The sequence below is a fragment of the Grus americana genome, chromosome 13, assembly GCF_028858705.1.
Source record: "Grus americana isolate bGruAme1 chromosome 13, bGruAme1.mat, whole genome shotgun sequence".
NCBI classification, from domain to species: Eukaryota; Metazoa; Chordata; class Aves; order Gruiformes; family Gruidae; genus Grus; species Grus americana.
In genome coordinates, this window is record NC_072864.1 from 22,124,652 (window position 1) to 22,138,477 (window position 13,826).

A 13,826-nucleotide genomic window follows, 5' to 3' on the forward strand; every position below is an offset into this window, starting at 1 on the left:
AAGAAATACCCGTACAGCCACACCCATCACTCATTAAAGGTTTGTTTTTATTTCTGGTTTAAAATCAAAATTAGTTGTTCTCTGTAATTACATTATATATAGATTTATAGAGACATTATAGAAAAGAATTTTTTGCTTTTGTTTTTCTGCAAAAATCTGTAAATAAAAAATAAAATAAAACGACGACGACAACAAAAAGAAAACAAACACAAAAAAAAAAAAAGGTGGCAGCTTCTGTCTGTCCGTCTGTCCGTCCCTCTGTCATTCCTCCTGCCCCCTCCAGGAAAGGCTCGGAGCTGGGGCCACATCTCACTACGCACCCTACAGCCACAGCCGGGGAGGGACAGGAGCATGTGGAGCTGGAAAGAAGAAACGCCAGCAGAATATATTAATATCTCATATTTCATTTTATTTTAAGTCCTAGGGATTCCAGGTGGCAAAGGGCAGCAGTCCCCAAAGGCCCAGGTAGTTCCTGGAAAGAAACGGTGTGGTTTCCAAAGTGCAGGTCCTTCCGGGACAGGGCACGTGCCCTCGAGCAGGAGGAAGGCGAGAGGAGGCAGAGAAATCCGGTACATCTCCCTGCTGCTCCAGTCCCAGCAGCTGTAGCCGATGAAAGGAGCAGGGGGAGCAGGAAGGGTGAGCTCCCCGTGGGTTTTAAATAGCAACCAGAGGGTGGGATGTGCAGCGAACCCCCTCCCCAGCCCAGGGGTGCGTACGTGGCAACCCCGTGGGGCTGGTGGCCGGTGGCCGGGGAAGCGGTGCTCCGTAAGGCAGTGTGTGGCCGCGGCGAGCTGCCGGCGGGGATAATACTGCGGTTGTGCTGCCGAGAGTGGGAGCTGCCGGGTCCCGGCCGGCCTCAGTCCGTGCGAACCCGGGCGGCCCAGCGGTGTCTTTGCCCTCAAGGGGCGGCAGATGGGTTTGCGTGGCGTCTCAGAAAGCTGTACTGGCCATGCTGGCTGGCGCAAAGATCCTCGGGAGGCTGTCCAGGGTCTCCTCCAGCCGGCGGTGAGCTGATTTACCATCTTCCCCTGCAAGTACAGACTGTGGTCAGTGAACAGAACTGCAGAGGCTCTGTCCCCTGCCCATCCCCAGCCACCTTCTCCTGGCCTTTCCGGGCAGACGTGGCTAACGCCTGGCTGAGCAGAGCCGGCGGGCTACGGCCACCGAGTGGAGACCGCCCCTGTCCTCCTTAGCACACCCGTGGGCAGGTCCCAGCCGGGATCCAGCTCAAAAAGCCCCCAGAGCTCCCGATTCAGATGTTGCAAATCCTGTTCTTCAGCTGCCTGCCGTGCCCGTGCCCACGCAGGGCAGGGATCGCAGGGCTGCAGGAGTGCCGGCTTGTGGAGAGCCTAGCTTGGGGCAGAGCGGCCAGGGCTGTGCCGGCTCCAGCATCTCAAACAGCTGTGCACATCTGCATGCACTGGCACGGGAATCCCGAGGGCTTCCCCAGGACCCCAGGGCGCACACAAGGATGCACACATCCACGCTACAAGCTCGCTCTGAGCTCTTCGCCCGGCACCCCCGCATGCAAATCTGCCCGCGGTGACCATCCCCAGCGAGAGGTGGTGACATGGACAGTCTGCTGGGACATGGGACACAAGGCGCCTACGTGTGCCGGGGTACCGCGGGGACGGGCTCTATGAACAACCAAGACACACAGACTCCAAAACGTGACATAGCTGACAGGCTCTAAGACGGAGACATTCGTGAGCAAAGCGGCAGGAGCGGGGACGGGGGGACGAGGACGGCTCACGTGTCCCAACCTGTGCAGCAGCTGCCGCGATCTGGAGGCCTAGAAACCCACTCAGATGGTTCTCTCAGTGCCATCTAGCAAATAATAAATAACAACCAGGCTTAGTGCTCTGTGGTCGCAGGACGCCCAACCCTGGCTGCCGGCTGCCAGCTTGCTCTTGCCTGGCAGAGCTTTGGGGCATGATGAGCCAGAGTGTGGGGGGTAGGCAGGGACCAGCCCGGGACCCCCTTCTCCTGTGGGTACTGCCGGCACCGGGAGGTGCTGCTCGGGATGCCATGGGTGGGGAGGGAGAGGAGAAGAGCAGCGGGACACTCACCACACAGCATCAAGCTCTGCTTGGCTGCCTCCCGCACAGGCTCCTTGTCGGTTTGGCACAGGTAAACCAGCTGCTCGATGCTCTCCTTGGCCTGCAAGGGGAAGGGACGAGGGGCTGAGTGTGGCAGGGCTGGGCACAGACACACACAGGGTGCTGCAGCCCCACGGTGCAGGAAAGTCACTCGTCCTGTCCCTTCCTCCCCATTTCCCTTCCTGCCCTGCCTCTGCCTGCTTCTCCGGTACATTTGGGGCGCCCCCCAGCTCTGCTCTCCCGGGAGCAGGAGGCTGTGCAGGTGTCTGGACTCGCCAGCCACATGCGATTCCTCTTCCTCTGGAAGATGCAGCTCTGCTGCCTCCTCCCCACGTCCCTCTCACCTTCAGGCAGCCCAGCGCGGCGCACCCTGCCACGCGTGTCTGCACCTCCTCATCCTCCAGCTGCTCCAGGTAGCACACAAGGGCCTGGGAGAGATGACGGGGGTCAGTGCCACCACCTGCGGCAGAGCCGGGGGGGGCAGTACCGCGGGGCTGTGGCACCAGCCCACCTCGTCCCTGGCGTGCCGGGCATGCTTACCCGTTGGCGGAAGCGGGGGTTTTCTGCCAGGCTGCGGAGCTGGGCCGACACGGCATTCACCACCTTGCTGTTGCCCTCCACGAGGAGCAGGCTCAGCGCCTTTAGTCCCTCCTTCTTCAGGCGGCCCTCGGGCATGCGCTTCAGGGCACGCAGCACCACGTCCTGGTCGTCCGAGTTGAGGTTCTGCGCCAGCAGCACTGCGGGGAACCACCGGCTGAGCCAAGGTGCGGGGAGCCCGGCGGCACTGCCCCTGCCGCCACAGGGAATCCATCTCTGGGCACCCCGCACCCGTGCCGGGCAGAGATGGCCCCACGCAGGGTGCCAACGCACCCACCTTCCTCTGCCAGCTCCATCATGTAGGTGTCGAGCACCAGGGCGCCGAGCGACTCAAAGTGGCTCCAGTACTGGAAGATGGTGACCTGCTCACCCTGGGCGCTGCCGGGCCGCCGCGGCAGCCGCTGGTTCAGCACATCCTCCACCAGTTTCACACACACTGCAGGAAAGAGCCGGGGTCAGGGGGCGCAGCAGTCGTGGCCACCCCTCTGCGGGGCTCCTGGCACCCACAGGCCCCCACTCATGGTCGCCGAGTGGGGCTGGCAACTCTCTCCCCAAACACCCCTGGGCATCCGCTCACCGGCATCGGCCAAGCCAGGGTGCCGCTGGCTGATGGGTGCTGCGTACTGGGAGCTCAGCACCTGCAGGAACCGCTCCACGGGGCAGGCGTAGACGTTGGGCCCCTCCACGCAGCGGTCCCAAAGGGGCAGCACGCCCTCCTTCCGCGTCGAGAACTGCACCACTGTGGGGACAGCCACTGTCAAACCTCCCCGGGCCACAGCGAGGGGGGACCGGGCCCCGCACAGCCCCCGGGGTGGCACGGACAGTCCCCTCAGCTGCGTGTCTTTACCTTCGGCGGCAGAGCCGGCCGCTCCCGCTCGCTCCTCCGTCAGCTGGCACACGATCTCCAGCACCTGCGCCTCCCGCAGCAGCCTGTCCAGGGCGTACATCTCCCGGCACCGCAGGGGACCGAAGGTGCCCAGCTTCTGCAAGGCACGGCCAAACCAGGGACCTCAGGGACGGAGCTCAGTGCCTGCACCACAGCCTCCATGCTGCGGGAGACACCCCTCAAGGGGGGACCCACAGGTCCCTGGGACGTCTCCTGCCACTGTGCCCCGGCCCCTGTCCTCACCAGCAGCAGGCGGTTGCAGTTGTTGAGGTGAAGCACCAGAGCCTTATCCAGGAACTCGTTGCCAGTGCTCATGGGGTCGGTGCTGGCCTCGGAGCCGCTGCACATGCCAGTGTCGTCTGCCCCCGTCTCACCGGCACTGGGGGCCCTGCTGCCGCGCCGGGGTCTGCCAGCCCTCCTGCAAGCCAGGGAGAGACCGAGGCAGTGGGTCAGTGTGGGAAACCTGGACCCAACCCTTCCCCACCCACGGGGCAACGCTGGACAGAGTTTCTGTAGGACCTACAGTATCACAGCATCAGGGCTGGGTGAAGGAGCAGGTCCCAGGGGCAGAGGGCATGGGGGCTGCCTCCCAGCCCACCCCCATGGAGAGGGTGGCACTGTGCCCCCAGAAGGGCCAGATCCTGCTGCTTCTCACGCTGGTCCTGCCCTGAGCTGTGATGGGCTAGTCTAAATGTGCATGGGCACCCGGGAAGAGCTGGGCATCCCCCATCCCAGCTGCCCCAGGGCCGCATCCTGCCCCGTGCCCCATCCCGTGAGCCCCGCCGTGCACCTCTCATCTTGGAGATGCTCCTCCTCAGAGCCCTCTGAGTCCTCCATGTCAGAGGTGTTGAGGAAGCTGAAGCTCTCCAGCGCATGCTCCACTGTCAGGCTGATGCTGGAGGCCCGGCTGAGGAAGACGCCCTGCTTCTGCTGCGGAGGAAGGCACGGCAGGGTCAGATCCTGGCTTGCCAGCCAAGACAGCCCTGTGACCTGTGGCCCTGGGCACTGCCAGCAGAGATGGCCCTGTCCCCATTGTCCCCATCATCCCTGGGCACTGCCATCACAGATGGCCCTATCCCTATGGTCCCTGGGCACTGCCATCAGGGACGGCCCTGTCCCCATCGTCCCTTGGCACTGCCAGCAGAGACGGCCCCGTCCCCATTGTCCCCATCATCCCTGGGCACTGCCATCAGGGACGGCCCCATCCCCATTGTCCCCATCATCCCTGGGCACTGCCATCAGGGACGGCCCCATCCCCATTGTCCCCATCATCCCTGGGCACTGCCATCAGGGACGGCCCCGTCCCCTTGCCCCCGGCACTGCTGGGAGCCCCTCACCAGCAGCATCTCCTCCAGGCGCTTGAGCTCCCGTTCGAGGGGCTGCAGCTCCGGGAACTGCCCCCGATAGTCGTCCAGGGCCGAGCCCAGGAGGCTGATGGCCTCCTCCAGACCCGAATCCACCACCTTCCCCCGTGACACCTCAGGGACGCCGGCAGGCAACGGCGGGGCGGGGATGGGCCTCTCCTCCGCGGGGGCTTGCTGCAGCGCCGCGGGGACGCTGGTGCCACAGCTGTCCTGTGCCGGCGCCTGGCTCTGCACCGGCTCGGCCCCGCCGACCTCCTCCTCGCAGGTCATGGCCCACGCCACGGCGGCACGGGGCTTGGCCTCGGCGCCCCTGTCCTGCCCCGCCACGGCAGCTGCCACCGAGGCGCCCGGGAGGGGGTCCGCGTCCCGCTCTCCCATCCCCGTGTCCTCCGGGCTCGGCACAGGCTCCCAGGGGCTCTCCGCAGCCTTGGCCTCCATCGTGGCGTCCACGCTGGCCTCGCTGATGTGGCTCAGAGTCCGGGAGTAGGGCACGTGCCCATTGGCCACCGCATCCTTCTTACGGCTGCCCAGCTCCTCCGGCTGGCTCGCGGCGGGGACGCTGCCGCCGCCGGCCCCGGGCCCGGCCCCAGCCTCCTCCGGCTGCTGGGAGAAGGAGATCTCGATGGCAGGGGCGGAGGCCTGCACCTCGGGCTGCACGATGGGCTTGTGCGTGGCGTGGCGGACGCTGCCGGACAGCTGGGGGCTGGAGGAGTCGTCCGAGGACTCGGAGGAGATGGACCAGGCCATGCCGTTCTCCAGCTCCTCCTGGCGCCGCAGCATGTTCTGGGGAGGGGGGAAACGGTGTCAGACAAGACCCTCCTGCCGCCCCTGCCCCTCCAGCTGCCTTCCCTTCAACTGGGGGCAGGATCCGGCCAAGCCAGAGGGCACCGAGGCTGCCGCAACCCCCCGCGCAGGCTGCCGCGCCGCCCCGGCTCTGCTGGCACAGCAGAACGTGTGGCAAGGACCCGGCAGGCCACGGCTGCCTCTTCCAGCCCTGCACCCCATGCCATGCCGGGGGGGGGGAGTATGGCTCCCCAGGCCCAGCCACGCGTGCCCCAGAGCCCCGGAGTGCCAGCGGCTCCCCGGCATGGCCACAACAGGGTGCGACATGTGAAGCTGAGGACATGACCACCACGGCTGCAAGGGCGGCGACAGCTCTGGCACCAGCTCGTGGTGGGCAGCACCAGCCATCACGTCAGCGCCGCGCCACTGGTTCACCATCACTGAACCAGTGCCACGCCGACGCCACGTCAGCATCACGCCGGCACCGTGACAGCATCACGCCAGCACTGTCACACCAGCACCGATGCCACGCCAGCGCCACACCAGCACCATCACACCAGCACCACATCAATGCCACGGCACAGCACACCGACATCACCAGTGCAGGGACACGGACAAGCCTTCTACTCACTAGTGCCCCGGCTCTCGCACGAGGGCGTGCGGACGGAGGAGCGGGGCTGGCCCGTGCAGCCCAGGCTGCCCCAGCTTGGGGACAGTCTCCTCGGGGCCAGCCAGACCCCAGCCTGGCAGGATCCGGCCTCTGAGCATCAGCTGGGGCTAGTGAGTAGGAGACAAGGAGCGGCTACGGCTACTGCGGGATGGCCACGCCGCCGGGCTAAGCTACTGGCCGGCTCCAGCCCTCGCACTTACACGGCCCTGCTGCGGCCATCTCCCGAGCTCGGCCGAGGAGACGTCGCCGCAGGAGCAGCTCTGAGACAGCTTCTCGAAGAGTGTCTCCCGAAAGATGTCCAGCAAGGACCAACCGTGCTTGTTGGCCGCCCGCCCCGGGCTCTTGGGCAGAGAGAAGAGGAGCTGTGAGCACGGGAGGAGCAGGCGCCGGTACCGGGGAGCCGTGGCTGGATGGCTGGAGAGGAGCTGCCCACCCCCGTGCCACCCTCTGGGACGTAGCCTGGACACGTCCCTGTGCAGACCCCTCCACGGGCCACCTCTCCGGCGCCACACTTACATAGAAAGCCTGTTCCCGCAGGGACGGTGTGTCAGGCGGGCTCTGGTTGTAGGTGGAGAACCTCTTGTTCACCGTGGAGGCCTTGTTGACGGTGCTGGCTGCCGAGGGCTGGTCGTCCTTGTCGAAGGGGCTGGGGAGGAGAGCAGGGAGATGAGGGGTCCGTGCCAGCCCAGGGCGGGTCTCGACCCTGCTCTGCAGCAAGCAGGACACCAGGACCCCATCGAGCCCAGCTCTGGACCCTCAGTTTTCCATAACTGCAGCCCGGTTTTGGGATGGGAGAGAGCCCAGGGCGGGCCAGCTCTTGCCACGCCATGCCGGGCATCCCCAGCTCTGCCACGTGCTACCAGCAATGCCTGCCGAGATACTCACTTCCAGGTCACCTCCAGGCTGAGTTTGAGGGTGCCCAAGTCATTGATATCCACAGCCACGACCTGGGGCAGAGCCGCAAAGAGGTCCTTGGTCTCGCAGGACACATTGCCCACCACAACGTGGTTGGCCAGGCTCTTTAGCTCCGTCACCTGGACCAGGAGAGGGAGGAGAGGATGAGAAGGCGGTAGGGATTTCACGGATGCTGGGAACATCCATGCCGTGTGCCACGATGCCGTGGACATCCCTGCTGTTGCCAGGATGCCACCACCACCCAGTGAGGGCGAGGTTTAGGTGAGGTGCTGGAGAGAAGCCCTGCCGGCATGCAGGGTGGTAGCTGGCCCACACTGTCCCTGTCCCCTTCTGCACTGTACCTTGATGGAGAGGAACTCGGTGACGAGGGGCAAGAAAACCATTTCCTCGCTGTCCCACACCTGCTTGCTGTTCACCTCGATGCGCCCCCGCAGCTTCCACCGCTGCCGTCCGTACTTCATGAAGATCTGGGGATGCAGAAGGGTGGGTATGGGGGAGATACAGCACTGGCGTCGTGGGTGCTCTCCGTGCGTCCCAGGGACCCGTGCCACCCACCACCGCCCTGCAGCGTGCCCTCCATGCCGGCGCCCCACCTACGCCCCCCAGGCACCCCAAGGACCACAGGGCAGGAGAGCAGCAGATCCCAACCCGTAGAATCCCACCAACCTCGTACTGGTCACCAGCACAGAGCCGGGCAAAGCCTGCCAGTCCTGCAAGAGAAGGCAGAGGGACATCAGCAGGCAGCAGGCAGGCAGGCGGCAGGCCGGGGACGGAGCGGGATGCGTTACCTTTCATCCGGACGTGGAACTCGCCCAGCTGGCTCTCCAGCTCGTTCTCCAACAGGCACATGTTCTGGGGACAGACGGACGGACAGCACCCATCAGCAGCCACCCGGGGGACCCAGCACCCCGGCAGCCCACCCCAGCCGGCTGCCTCACCTCCGTGTACTCCTTGTAGCCCTTGCTGGCCTCGGCCAGGCTCTCGCGTGCCTCCCGGCTGCCCGGCGAGCCCGTGCTGTAAGCCTTGACCATGTTGTGGGCTCCATCACGGAGCCGACGTTGGATGCAATAAGCCTCGTAGAGCTCATCTATCTGCAAGGACAGGCCCGAGGTGCGGTGAGGGGCAGGACGGGGGACAGCACGGCCATCCCAGCGCCGCACCGAGGGACCCCCAAGGTGACGCCGGTCCCCAGGTCTCACCTTGCTAGCGTGAAACTCCAGGCGACGCAGGAAGCGCTCGATTGACTTCACTTGCTGGAAAAGCAGAGGAGACGGAGTGAGCGGCAGCCCGACCCCTCTGGAGAGGAACCGCAGGTCAGGATGCGTCCCCCTGCGTGCCCGTGCTGCGGCCGGGACGGATCCTGGTCACCGGCCCTGCCTGGGAGGTGCAGGGCGGCAGCTGCACCCATGTGCTGCAGCACCCTCCAGCCTCCCCTGCTCCAGAGGGTGTCCCAGGAGACGGGCCAGGCTCCGGGGTGCTCTTCTCCCAAGCCTCAGAGCTAACCCAGGCTCAGCACTCCCCAGCCACAGCTTTTTTTAGCAAGAAGCAAGGCTACAAGCCCCTGCCTGTCTCTGCTTCACCCCCTGGCCAGACCTCCCCCTGCCCGCAGAGCCCCGATCCCACCGCAGGGGCTGGGGGGGTGGGCAGGCGCGGGGGGCAGTGCGAGCGGAGAAGGGGCCGGCAGTGGCACATCCCGGGCGCGAGGATGGGGAAGGCAAGGGGGGGATCGGGGCACTGCTCCCGCTTACCTTATCCAGATCGTAGAGAAAGCCCTGGAGGAGAGAGGAGAGGGATAAGACGCAGCACAAAGCCAGCTCTGCCCACCCAAGGACACCCGGCACGTCGCACGCCCACCACCCGTAGCGTGTCGGCGGGGTCGTGCAGCACCCAGCCAGGGCTGGAGAGTGCGTGACAGTAGGACAGGAGCCCTGTGCAAGCCCAGCACCAGAGCCAGGGCTGGCCCCTGATGGCCCCGCAGAAGCAGGCTCTGCCCCGGGGCACAGATGGACCACGAGCTGCCCCGGCCGCCTGCCCAAAGCACCGCTCCCCGTAAGGTTCTTCCCAGCAACACTCACCAGGCGCGAATTCCTCTTGGACTCGCGGATCTGGGTGCTGAGCTTCTCCAGTTCCAGCTGGTGCACCTCCAGGTAGGCTCTGGGGGCAACCACACCGCAGGGGTCAGGCTGGGACGCCGTGTCCAGGGCTCCTGCCACCCACAGACCACACCAACCCAGCACATCGGTCCCGCGTCCCCACTCACTCGAGCACCCAGGCGAGGGAGCCCACTTGTGCCTCTACGTGGGACGTGGTGAGATGTGGGACCCCACACAGCTCTGGGAACCCACGGCACTGCGCCCAGGAGACCTGGCATGTCCCTGCCTGGTGAGAGCGGAGAGCTGCCAACCCCAACCCACACGGCAAGCTGTCCCCGTGCCCCTCAGGGGGTTCCCCGCCTCCAACCGCCCGGCCACGGGGAGCCCCAGCACTTACGTCAAGCCCTTCTTGAGAGCTTCGTACACCTCGTCCAGGCGGTTGGGCTGAGGCACCTTGGGTGGTGGGGATTTGTGGGACATTGAGAACATCCTACTGACCCTGGAGCCAGTCTTGCGGGAGACAGTGGGGGTGAAGGGCGAGAGGTTCCTGGGGAGAGAAGCAGGGAAACCCGGGGCGGCCAGGGTCAGCACACAGCACCGGGGGCCGTCTGGGTGCCCCAGCCTGCCGGGCACCGTGTCTCGAGACAAGAAGGAGCTCTGGGATGGAGGCCAGGTCCGCCCGGACCCGCCTGCCTCTCCCAGCACTCCCCAGCAGCCAGTCTAACCGGCCAGCGGGGCCGGGCGAGACGGGGCCGTGAGGCTGGGCAGCGCTGTCTGCACCCCATGCCTGCAGCCCCCCCAGAGCATTTGGCCTCCCCAAAGCCATGGGAAGGACGAGGAGATACCCGCAAAGCTGGCGGTGGAGAAGAGCAGGGAATTACCCCCGTCCCAGCGGGGACAGAGAGGCTGGCCGTGGGGGAGCCACTGCGGAGGCGTGGGGGTCCCAGGCGCCGGCTGGAGGGAGCGAAGGGAAACGGGGCTGGCACCAGCCGGAGCCAAGCTGCGCTCCCGGAGTGCCTGCGGGGACATCTCCAGCCCTGGCCACGCTCCGAAGGGGCCACGCTCTGCTCCATCGCCAGCAGCGCGGGTTGCCAGGGGCACGGAGATGGTCCCTGTGCTTCAGGCACCGTGGCAGGGTGACACGTGCCACCATCGGATTGCGGCCCTGCCACCGTGCGCTGCCAGGGACAGGCGGGGATCCCAGCGGGTGGCAGCACGGGAGCATCCTGGGCACAGGCAGCCCTGTCACCTCATCACACAGCACAGTGACAAGGGACAGGGACAGCGTCACTGATGCTGTGCCTCTCCAGATGTCACCGAAGCCGCCGTATGGAGACCGACCCGAAGGGATGCCAGCGCCCGGGACCCGAACACCACCCTTCCTGCCTTGTGCAACGGAGTCGCTCCCCAGCGCAGCGAGCAACGCCCCGCTCAGACCGGCTCTTCCCTTCCTCCTTCCAACGCATCGTCATGCCACCGGCGCCCAGGAGACACCACGGGCTCCTCGGTTCCCAGCCCCGGCCTGGACCTCCCATCCTGTGCCGCTCTTCGCAGGAGTGGCCAAAAGACTTCCCCGAATCATTTGCGGGGGGGGAAATGAACGTCTTGGCTCCATCCCAAGCCACAGCGATGGGTAAGGGCTTGCTTTCCACCATCCCTCCTCATCCCTGTCCTTCAGGGCCTCTGGAGACATCTCCCCCAAACATCTCCCTGCCAGCTGCTTGGGTGCAGGCGTCCAAGAGTCCTCCCTCTACCCCGTCCCCAAGCGATCCCCTCTGGGACCCCCAGATCCAGCAACATGCCGGTGGCCTGGAGCGTGTCACTTGGCCCAGGACCTGGGGACAAGAGCCGAGCAGGGCTGGAGAGCTGCTCCCAGGCATGGGGAGGTTCTACCTGGGCTTGTGCCCACCCAGTGAAGGAGCCCATAGCCTGGCAAAGCAGCTTGGCACCGCTCGCACCGGTGGGTGCACGGGGAGGTAAGGAGCCTGGCTGGGCGCTAGGAAAAGGGATTAAAAGCATTAAAATGCCGGAGTCCCGCAGCCCAAGCCCGTGGCATGCCCACGTCCCCAGAGCCACCCGCGCGAGGGTAGCCAGGAGCTAGGGACGGTGCGGAGCAGGGTGGCAGGGATGAGCAGCGCACGGGGCAGTTCTCACCGACGCGAGGTTCAGCGGAGAGGAGGAGGAAGGGTATGATGGGACCGTAACGTCGCCAGCGGCTGGAGAGGATGAGTAGGGAACGGCTGCTCCTCGCAACGCAGCTGACGGGCAGCCAATAAAACCCTTCAGCAACTGGTTTGAAATGACCCGGAGGAAACCCTGATTCACGCCAGCACTCAAACCCCGAAACCAGCCGCCGCAGGATGGCAAGGCCGTTGAGACGCAACGCTTCAAAGCCACCCCGGCTCCTTCACCGCCCCCATTAAACATGATGAGATGGTGACAGGGAAGCTCCTAAGAGCTGGCTGAAGAACGAGGGTAAGCTACACCGGCCGCAGGGCTGCAGGGTCCTCACCCAGCCTGGCCACGGCACAGCGGAGGGTTGGGGTGATGGGCTCTGCCTCCCATCTGGCCTCGATGCTCCCTGCAGCCCCCCGTGCAACACCCCCCACGTACCACAAAGGTCCGGCACGGCAGGCTGGGAAGGTGCGTCAGGATGCGCAGAGGGTCCCACCGCCGCGCCCCAGCGTGTCCCCGTCCCCGTCCCCCGTGGCAGGCAGCACGAGCACTCGTCTCCTACCTGAAGGGCCGGTCGGCCGTCGAGTTCACTCCAGCGAAGGACTGGCTCCTATTGATCTTGGTGACGAGGACTCGGCGCTGCGGGCGCACAGACAGTGACATCGTTGAGTGTGACCTGGAGGGCCTCCCTGGGGGGACGAGACAGAGGGGGTCACACCAGCAGCAGGGTGGGGAAACACACGCAGGCAGGGCTGCCACCGAGGCCAGGACGGGAACGGCACCCAGCGACCGGGGTGGCTACGAGCCTTCCCTCCCTCTCAGCCCAGGGATGCTCCTGGTGGCACCGGGGACGCAGCTCCCACGCTGCCGCCAGCAATGCTGCCGGTGCCCTGCCCTGGGTGAAGCAGAGCTCCGGACACCGTGAGCGCTCAGCAGGGACAGACGGACGTATACACCCCAGTTTGCACCCCTGGGAGCCACAGGAAGGGGCTGATGCCTAATTCCTACCATGGCCCTTCCCGGACATGACCATGGCAAACCCTCCGCTGTGCCCCAGCCTGAACCCCGTCTCGTCCCACGTCCCACTGTCCCCCGTGCCACCCCGCTGCCGGGGCAGGAAGGGCGCAGGGCCGGACCTGGCCGCCCAGCCCTTCGCCGTCTCCACGCTCGCTTCCGCTCGCTTCAGCAACCAGGAGGGAAACCCATGGACAACAAAGCGCTTTGGAAAGTCCCCGGCTTTGCCAGGAGCTCTGTGTCAGGGAAGGAAAGGCTGAGCCATTCCCTGATGGACCCTGGAAAGTCCGCGAGGACAAGTGTCCAGCCCCACGGCCACCACAGCCCTACCTTCTGCTCCTGGCAGCACCAGAGACGGTGCCAGGAGCCCCGAAACCGCTGCCTGTACCTGCCTGTCCCCGCAGTGGCCAGGACAGAGCAGATTTCTGAGTCTCGGGACCCAGACCCAGCTGCCACCCCCACGTTGGGCGCAGGGAGCATCGCTGCAGCCCCGGCAGGGGCACACGGCAAGTGCGGGGGAGTCCGGGGCCCCTCGCGGCCCTGCCACCCCCAGCAGTGCCGGCCGGGCACACGGAGGATCCCAGCCCGCAGGGCAGCCGCGGGAGCAGGGCAGAGGCTGCTGGATGCTCCACTTCATCCTGACACCGCTGACACCAGCTCGGTCCCTCTGTCCCCGCCAGCCCCCGGAGCCGAGCTGCGGGAGCCAGGAGCCACCGGGGACGAGGCCGCGGGGTGCCGGGCAGTTGCCGCCCGTGCCGGAGAAGGCCAGGCAGGACCTCAGGGACGCACAGCTTCCCTGGCTGGCAGACGGGGCAGAGCCAACCCCACACAGAGCCACCTCCCCGCTCCCCAAGGGGCTCACTCTGCCTTTCCTCCTGCACACGCCCCCGGCCCCAGCAGCACCGGGGATGATGGCACGGGGACGCGGGCGCTGCCGGGGCTCCCACGGCCTCTCCGCCATCCGCACGCCTTCCGCCGGCGCAACGGCAGCCCAGCTCGAACCGTCCCCGCGTGGCACGCGCCTGCTGGGCTGCTGGCGGGCATGGCCCCGGTGCTGCGCTCCCCGCCTCCCCGCAGCCATGCCGTCACCTCCCCGCACGCCAGGCTGGGGCCGGGCACTCACAGCGCCCGCAATGAGCCGGGGCCATTGGGAGTCAAAGCCAGCCACCGCCACTAACCTCCATCCCAGCGGAGCCGGGACGCAGCAGGTCCATCTGGTCCCCCCCAGCC

At 66.1% G+C, this 13,826-nt stretch overlaps 1 protein-coding gene across 8 annotated transcripts in view; it reads right to left on the reverse strand.

Moving 5' to 3' along the window:
• Positions 1 to 28: 28 nt before the first annotated feature.
• The window catches only part of RIPOR1 (RHO family interacting cell polarization regulator 1), a 32,297-nt gene continuing 18,499 nt past the window's right edge, over positions 29 to 13,826 (reverse strand). For 6 of the 8 annotated variants that reach the window (XM_054840227.1, XM_054840226.1, XM_054840223.1 and 3 more), the window contains 21 exons: positions 12,145 to 12,271; positions 9,805 to 9,954; positions 9,390 to 9,468; positions 9,063 to 9,086; positions 8,514 to 8,567; positions 8,253 to 8,405; positions 8,103 to 8,166; positions 7,981 to 8,024; positions 7,656 to 7,781; positions 7,285 to 7,433; positions 6,916 to 7,045; positions 4,920 to 5,729; positions 4,373 to 4,512; positions 3,826 to 4,000; positions 3,544 to 3,679; positions 3,274 to 3,435; positions 2,974 to 3,132; positions 2,640 to 2,836; positions 2,444 to 2,527; positions 2,070 to 2,160; positions 29 to 1,028 (listed from right to left, as the gene is read on the reverse strand). In XM_054840227.1, the coding sequence (XP_054696202.1) occupies positions 931 to 1,028; positions 2,070 to 2,160; positions 2,444 to 2,527; positions 2,640 to 2,836; positions 2,974 to 3,132; positions 3,274 to 3,435; positions 3,544 to 3,679; positions 3,826 to 4,000; positions 4,373 to 4,512; positions 4,920 to 5,729; positions 6,916 to 7,045; positions 7,285 to 7,433; positions 7,656 to 7,781; positions 7,981 to 8,024; positions 8,103 to 8,166; positions 8,253 to 8,405; positions 8,514 to 8,567; positions 9,063 to 9,086; positions 9,390 to 9,468; positions 9,805 to 9,954; positions 12,145 to 12,245 (3,126 nt within the window). In that variant the 5' untranslated portion in view covers positions 12,246 to 12,271 and the 3' untranslated portion in view covers positions 29 to 930. Of the gene's footprint in view, positions 1,029 to 1,763; positions 1,828 to 2,069; positions 2,161 to 2,443; positions 2,528 to 2,639; positions 2,837 to 2,973; positions 3,133 to 3,273; positions 3,436 to 3,543; positions 3,680 to 3,825; positions 4,001 to 4,372; positions 4,513 to 4,919; positions 5,730 to 6,915; positions 7,046 to 7,284; positions 7,434 to 7,655; positions 7,782 to 7,980; positions 8,167 to 8,252; positions 8,406 to 8,513; positions 8,568 to 9,062; positions 9,087 to 9,389; positions 9,469 to 9,804; positions 9,955 to 12,144; positions 12,272 to 13,826 lie in introns of all 8 variants that reach the window. The other 2 variants (XM_054840222.1, XM_054840221.1) reach the window with 2 other exon arrangements.